Below are 8,402 nucleotides of genomic sequence, written 5' to 3'. Positions count from 1 at the left end.
AGCAATGTACTTTGAATCATGGTTTGAGGTTATTTTAACTTCTTGACATGTTGGTACTGTTAAGAACTCAATTTCTATCTTTATAGTTGATTTTGGCTATGGATTAATGCGTTAAGTTGTCAATTAACCCTTAAAGTGCAAAGTTGGGAAATTTAGGAAAATTCCCATTCGGTACCTGTTTTGAAAAATATATATATAGAAAAATCATCAGGAATCGGATTGGGAATCTGTAAACTCTCAAAGTTTTAATTTGATTCTAGTTTGTCCCTGATTTTTTCTACGACCTGATATTTACTCTAACCAAGATGAAAATCGTCATTTTTACTGATTAGTCATAAATTAGCTGCACGGATATGAAGTTTTGTAAAATTTATAGACAATTATAGAGCGAGAACTTTCTGACAAGAGAAAATTCTAATATATTGGAATATGAAAAAAAAATATTGTAATTTCTAAAGGTTTAAGTGGTGCTAAAATGGCCTTGAATGGGCTGTTGTTTTAAGTCAAAATCTGAGAGTTTTGCCTAATAACTAATTTTCATGTTTTAGGTAGTAAATTGTAGGCCTGGCAATTGGGTTGGGTTCGGGTTGACGGGTCACGGGTTGGCGGGTTGAAATTCAAAAACTCAACCCAACCCATATAATATATGGGTTGGCGGGTTAGCAGGTCACGGGTTGACGGGTTGGAAACATCAACCCAACCCAAACCATTTAACCCGTATAAATATATGGGTTGGCGGGTTCATGTGTCAGTGAGTCGAACCCAACCCGTATAACCCATTTAATAAGCAACACATTTTAAGATAAAATTGAAAAGTCCAAATAAAATGAAGTCTAAAAGTCATAAACATTAAACATAAAGTCATAAACATCCAAAATAAACATTAAACATAAAGTCATAAACATCCAAAATAAAACTCTAAAAATCAAAACATTCATGAAAAGTGCAATTGTTCAAACATACTGTGGAGTGTAGATTGTTACTTACCGTAGAGAGAAAGGAAGGTGGGTCGAAAACGTCGAAGCTGATAAGAGTGAGTGCGAACAGCGATGAGTGGATGAGGAGCGGGTGAGGATCAGCTCGATGAGTGATTAAATCGTGAGTTTGTGATGTTGCTTTCTTCGAAGATCAGTCCTTAACTCCTTAATCTTTATCCTTCATTCAATCGTTTGTGAATGTGGAGACTGGAGCGAGTGAGGAACGATTTTTTTTATTAGGGCACGCAAATACGTAATGGTTGGCTGCACAAGGACTCAACAGTCAACACTCAAGGAGTCAAGGTCAAAGATGGATGACGGGATCATGAGACACAAGCCCAAAAGTAGCCCATAACACAATGCCACATTGCCCAAACATATGGCTGACGATACACGGAATTACGAATGAATACCAAATTAAAATTTAAGGATATGATAAATAGAAACTAATAGTATAATATGATCTTAGATTGTTAAAAATTAAAATAAATATATAATTAAGTATATTAGGCGGGTTGGCGGGTTGACCCACGAACCCAAACAGGTAACCCAACCCAACCCATTAAATAAACGGGTTGGCGGGTTGACGGGTTGGCGGGTCAGAAATCTCAACCCTAACCCGTTTATTTTCGTGTCGGGTTCGTGTCGGGTTACGGGTTGGGTCGAGAGTTGCCACCCCTAGTAAATTGTTATTCTTTGTTCGTGTAAACTTCTATTAATCCATTTATTTGTGCTTTAATAAGGTAAGGTTTGGTACCTCAGTTCCTACAAGATTTGAAGTGTAGAGAGGATGCGTTTTTGACAAAGGTGAGTTAATCTTGTTGATTTTTTAGAGTACTTTGTTAGGGAATTGCATATCTTGGATGGATTGGAATGAACCTAGGTTTTTATGTTTCATGTACCCCAATTTTGTGTGATATGTTATTGGTTATTATGATTCCTTATGTGTATGAGTATTTAGGATGCTTATATTCAAGATTCTTATTCTTTTGATATGAGAGGTGTGTTAAGGTCATGATAGAAAAAGTGTGTCGTATTGATCATATGTGACATGTGCATTCTATAATTTCTTGGAAAATATTTGTCTGTGATGATTTAGGAAAAATCATGCTAGTGAAATGATATCCATAATGATGATATGATATGTGCATGGAAATTTGATGTGATGTAAAATGGTATAACTTGTAATTTATTGTTTGCATGTTTACATAAGAACTTGTGAAGTAATATGCTAGAAACACATGATAATAAATATGCATGGTTACTTATGGAGTTTATATGTGTAACTACTTGAAAGATGAATTAATAATTAATTAATTAATTAAAAGGGGAATACACTAGTGGGGCGAAGGATAGCAACCTACACATAGGTATGTACCATATCCAAATTATTTGATGGCCTAATGGGTTGAAATATACTAATAGGCTAAGTGTTGAAGCCAATAGAGATGTCGAGTGGTTATTCTAGAAAATCACCTGGGACATCGTCCTTGTGGTGGGTGGACTGGAGTGATGTTGGCAAAGTGGTGGGGGCAACCCAAAAATCACGTGAGATTTGGGAGGTGTAACATGGTGATACTAGCACTGCTTGTACTAATGTTACGGGTGAGAGTCGCACCTCACCTAGTGCATTGGGTCGTGTCGGTCACGTTAGTAGTGAATAAGATACTTGTCTTGGGGGTTCTGAAGAATAATTAGACCCATAAATAGGAAGTATCATTGTAATAATTACAAATGTGACTGGCAGGAGTAATTATTAAAGATGAAAAAGAAGGTTAATATTAGCCCATACTATTATAGCGGTGAATAAAGTAACAGTTAGTTACAAAGATGAATAATGAAAGATAACCAAATGGCTTTAATGATGAATTATATTAATGAGCACTATTGTGATGTAAGTGTTGTATGTGATGTATGTGTTGTAAGTGGTGTAAGTGTCTGATGTGATGGAAGTGATGTATGTGATGAGAGTGATATATGTGATGATTATATGATATATCTTATGTCATGTTATGTGAGTACCTGAATGCGTACTTATAGGATGTATTGTCTTACCCATTTGGGGTATGTGTGTTCCATAATACTGTATTATGACTGACTCACTTAGCTAATGCTGACACTTGTTTCTTTGCTTGTTATTTGTCTTGGATTTGAACATGTAGCATGATATGATGCCTTGGAGAGGATGGTTTCTTTGCTTGTTATTTGTCTTGGATTTGAACATGTAGCATGATATGATGCCTTGGAGAGGATGGGAATCTTTTGGGGTAGTTACATTAATATATTAGAGATGATACCACTTTGGACATGTCGTTGAGTTTTCATTACTTACGGTTTTAAGAACTTATCTTTGGTTGGTTTTATGAACTTTAATTTGATGAAGGTTGTTTTTGGTAATAAAAGTAACATTGGTGATGTTTTCATAAAATTCAAAACAAGACTTCAGCTAACGTATTCTGTTAAATAAATGTTTAAAAAAATTAGTGAAAAATCACGGTGTGACACATGGTCCCTCTAGTTCCAAAAAAAAATTGAGTTTAGTTCTTAACTTTTTCTTATCCTCAAAAAATGTCCATGTAGTTTCATTTGTTATTTTGGATATGTCTGACTATAAGTGAAAACGTTGCATGTTTTGATACAATCTTAGAATTTTGTTGTTTTTAGGGACCCTAACTTGCATTTTCTCGAGTCTCCAGCCTTTGATTCACCAGAAGTGCAAATTGACATTGCTGCTCAACATCAGTAAGACTTTGTTTCTTTTTTTAGTCATTAATTTCTTTTTGTATAAGTTGTATTTGGTATGGAACGAGTATTACTGCAATTTTTTTACAGAGGCCACACAAGGAGCAAAACATTGATCTTTAGAAGATGGCATCAACTACGAACTTAATTGTCTTCTATATCTTTTTATTCTATGACTGTGACAGATGATCCTTCTAATTGTTTGAACATGTGAAGAGAGAAGTCAAAATATTACAAGCTTTAAATTCCACAATGCTTTTGTATAGGATTCCTATATGTATATAGTTATGGAGTAAGTTCTAAAACTGTACTTCATTTTATAGCAATAGCATACATGCTTTTTTTTGTGCAATATCCAATTCCATATATTTTCTATTTTAGAATTATAATAGGTTGAAAAGAAAAAAAAACAAAAAAACAAAAAAAAAAAAAACAAAACGATTCTGGAAGACTTTTTATATATAATATATATTTGAAATAAGATGCTTAATAAACTAATTTATATAACGTCGACCGAAATTAGGTTTCCCATATATTACAAACACGATACTACATCAAGGGGCTCTTATTCTATACAATGCAAAATTACCCCATAGAAAATTTATGCTAATGATGCAGCAATATAAAACTAATTTCTTCTACTCTGTTCCATTTTTAATAATATCTCAAATCTCATATGCATATGCATAGTAAGGCATCCCATAGTTGCCGTAGTAGTATTGGTACGGATTAAAATTTAGTGACGCCACCGTTGCGGCGGCTGGTTTCTTCTCTTCCACCGGACCAACACTCAGTAGCTCTGTGTATCCGACACCTTTCCTTAGCAAGGTCGTCAGTTCAACTGGGTCAATTCCTTCTCCGGTCACAGCTATCTGGTCTTTATCTGAACCGACGAAAGAAGCTGATTGCACACCTGTTCAATTTTCAGATCATGATTTAGTCAAGTAATTCAATCAACTCCCATTGAGGTTAACATTTAAGTCCTAAAATTGAAACTAGCGATTTCTCTGGAAAACTACAATCGTTTGAAAATTGGGATACTTGATATATATGAACTTGAGAATGTGAAAGAAGTAGTAAAAGAAATTGTGAAGGGGAAAATCATGAAACATGATCTTACCGAAGAGACTAACGGCGATTTGAAGAGCCTTACGAGCTTTCTTTTCGGTGTTCATTGTGACCTTCACCACAATCTTTTGCTGCAAAACCAATCAATTACACAAATTGAGATCGAGTATTCAAAACAGAGTTGAATTGAACGAGTAATTAGGTATATACCTTTGCCATTTCTGTGAATTAGATGATGATTTGGATCTTGTAAATAGGAAAATAAGAGGACTTAGAGAAGATGTCTGAAGAGTGAAAGTTGTTAGATGGTATTTATAGAGCGTCGATTGAGTTCACACTTCACAGTAAATCACAAAGGAGGAAGACGACGAGGTCAACGCCGTGGGAAGGAAACTTCCCACTAGTTACAAATAATTCAATTACTTTTCAAAGCTTTTGTTTGCATGAGTTTTATTTACATAAAATTTCAAATGGCCCCTTTTGCTTTTTTTTTTTTTACATCATTATTGTTCACATAAAATAAGCCTGACATACAAATGAAGAAAGGTAACAAAAGGTGATACACAGAGCTTTTTCATATATATGTATCCCAATGCTATTATTATTTATTGATGGTTATAAAAATAAATAAATTTTTATAGTAAATTTATAATTATCAATCAATTATTTTTAAAAAAGTATTAATTAAGAGACTTATGTTTTCTTATTAAGGTAAAATTATGATCGTTGTTTTAAATAAATATGTGAAATTATTTTTCAAAATATATACAATATTGGATGGTTTCATAACATATAATTTTTTACGTCCAACGTAAATAAAATCATCATGTTATATAATAAAATATTAAATTTAGTAGATTGAAAAAAAAAAAAAACAAAACAAACATATATGATAATCCACGAAGGTTGAAAAAAAACAAAACAAACATATATGATAATACACGAAGGTGATTAAGAAAATATTAAATAGTAAGTTTACATTAAATGGAAAATTTATATAGTTGGAAAACGGAAATGTGGCAAGTGTACTTAAAATCTCTTTCATATAGCTTAAATATTGAGAAGGAAATGAAAATCCTTTATATATCCATCTATATTAGGTGTCAGACCCGTGTAATACATAGGTTGATTTAAAAAAAGATTAAACATTAAAATTAAACAAAAAATATCTTTTAATGTACAACTTTAAAATAAATAAAAAAACATATTTTTTGCAATTTAATATCATATATATGATATTAATACTTTACATATATAAGTATATGATTTTAATTTTAAAAATTGAAACAAACAAAAAATTGACAAATAGATAATATTTGTTTCAAAAATACCACAAAATGATAAGTGTTAAAACTCATGAGAGATTGATATGTGGCAAAAAAAACCTTCATTTATTAAGGAGGATTAGTTTTTTTTTTCCTATATGATCGCCTGTTGGTGATTTCCAACCTACCTAGCCATATTTATTAAATGTTCAGACTTTATATGTCTTTTTTTACATATATTTCATATGATTCTTTGATCCGCCGAGTTTTTCCCAAAAATCACCAACCTATAATCCTTCTTTGTCCCTAAGGCCAAGGGATATGGGACTCATTTTTGCGCGTCAAGGCTAAGGTGGCATGCATTTTGATGCGTGAACACCACCCCCCCTCACAGTAAATGTGGTGTGGATTGATGCCGATTACGCCTCCTTACGACCAATAGAATTTCATTTGCGCAGACTTCTCTCTATCTCTCTCTTGCTTTTCTCTTTCTCTCTCATTGTTCACTGGTTATTCACTAGTAAACACCACCATGGTAGTAAACATATAGTGAATAAGTTATTGGGATGATGTGGCATCCCTTAAACGCGTAACCATACATCATGACCTAATAATGTTTTTTGAACAAATGAACATATGCCAATAACATGTCATTTACTAAAAAAAGGGAGTACAACTAATCAAATTGTTCATGACACCTACATAAATAATAAATGTCATTTTCTACAAAAAAAAGATGAAATGCAAAGAGAGGCCACTTGCGTAATTACGATACTAATGAGCACAATGACATAAATGAGGATACATGCATAAAGGCCACTTTATATTTTTGGCAATGGGAAGACGATAGAGGGGTGTCATCTGTACATGTAGCAAAAATTCTTACGGATAGCAGGTTATTAGATGTTACTACCAAAGCTGAAAAATTCTCCTCTGGAACAATAGAGGCGTCAAAAAAAGTACATTGTTAAGGCATGATTCTAGATTGTTTAATGTCTATACGCATTTATTCCAATTTTTTATTGAACTCAAATTTGATTGAAATTTGAAAAATCTATAAATAAATATGTATTAAATTCAAAAATAGCAACTAACTTTGGGTTAAACTCAAATTTTACACTTTCTTTAAATTTTTCAAGTTTGTTACCTCGAAATAGGTTCTATTTTTGGATTCAACCCAAAAATAGAATACTTTTTTACAACATTGGATTAAAGCCAAAAAAGCAACCAACTTTGGATTAAAGCCTTACTCTTTTTGAACTCAGTTATGCAGTTGATACATAGTACATTCAAGATTTTTTTTGAAAACTCATACCTTTAAACGTCATTTTATAAGTATTTCACTATGAAACATATCTCGTGATCAGAAACTGTAGGCATCATTCAAAAATGTCACCATCTCCGTCAATCGTAACTCATAAAGTTTCATTTTTTTAAATAGAGACCGAATATTTATATACTAACCCGAGAAGTATATGTGACCGCCATGTTTGCATTGCATATATATCTTAAGCGTCCAAGGAAAATTGTTCTAACAAAATTTTCAATATCCATGATACTTTTGTTTCCCTCGTTAATCTATAAAGTTTAAAATAAATCATATAAAGAAATAATAATATCTTGTAATTTTGATAGATATATACAAAAACATCAAGAAATCTTACAATTTTCATGTGTAAAGGAGGTCCCATAGGACAAAAAGATTACGGCTAGAAGGACCGCCATTCTTGTGAATTAACTCCTTTATTGGTAAACTTGAGAGTTCCTAAAAAGTTAGGAAAATGGATAAAATTAAAGAATATATATATATATATATATATATATATATATATATATATATATATATATATATATATATATATCAACTGAATATTGATTGTACCTTCTTGAACCTCTTCTCATGCAACACGTTTCACCTCCATCTCCATCAATTTGAAGATCAAGGTGATCCTCTTTCTCCTTACCTGTTCATTATCGCTATGGAAGGTTTGAGTGTGGCTCTCAGGTCGGCTTGTGACAAAGGGATCTTCAATGGTGTTCAAATCCCGGGTAATGGTCCAATCCTGTCCCACCTCTTCTATGCGGATGATGCTATGTTTATTGGGGAATGGTCAAGATCAAACCTAAAGAACCTGGCACGCATTCTTAGATGTTTCCACATCGCTTCAGGACTAAAAGTTAACTTTCATAAATCGAAAGTATTCGGAATTGGAGTTGACCCGACTGAAACATCGAACTGGGCTAATCTCCTCGGGTGCGTTTCAGGGGATCTTCCATTTGATTATCTCGGAGTGTCGGTTGGTGCCAATATGAATTTTAAAAATACTGGAAGCCTATAATTAAGAAATTT

The 8,402-nt window shown here is 32.8% G+C and overlaps 1 protein-coding gene across 1 annotated transcript; it reads right to left on the bottom strand.

Annotated features, from left to right (window-relative positions):
- Window positions 1-4,202: 4,202 nt before the first annotated feature.
- LOC145064959 (heavy metal-associated isoprenylated plant protein 46-like) lies at window positions 4,203-5,132 on the bottom strand. Its single transcript, XM_079012318.1, has 3 exons — window positions 4,998-5,132; window positions 4,840-4,918; window positions 4,203-4,632 (listed from the first exon to the last, which is right to left on the bottom strand). The coding sequence occupies exons 1-3, from the start codon at window positions 5,004-5,006 to the stop codon at window positions 4,385-4,387; spliced, it is 336 nt and encodes a 111-aa protein (XP_078868444.1). The 5' UTR covers window positions 5,007-5,132; the 3' UTR covers window positions 4,203-4,384.
- Window positions 5,133-8,402: the final 3,270 nt, after the last annotated feature.

This window comes from Lactuca serriola, chromosome 7 (assembly GCF_051521515.1).
Source record: "Lactuca serriola cultivar US96UC23 chromosome 7, Lser_US96UC23_V15, whole genome shotgun sequence".
Lineage (NCBI taxonomy): Eukaryota > Viridiplantae > Streptophyta > Magnoliopsida > Asterales > Asteraceae > Lactuca > Lactuca serriola.
The sequence above is the reverse complement of the archived record's forward strand: the minus strand, read 5'-3'. Positions and strand labels throughout refer to the sequence as shown.

Excerpts from the sequence above, each read along its gene's own strand:
- LOC145064959 (XM_079012318.1), bottom strand. Across the intron at positions 4,633-4,839 it reads AATCGCCGTTAGTCTCTTCG|GTGTGCAATCAGCTTCTTTC; the intron begins GTAAGATCATGT and ends AAAATTGAACAG.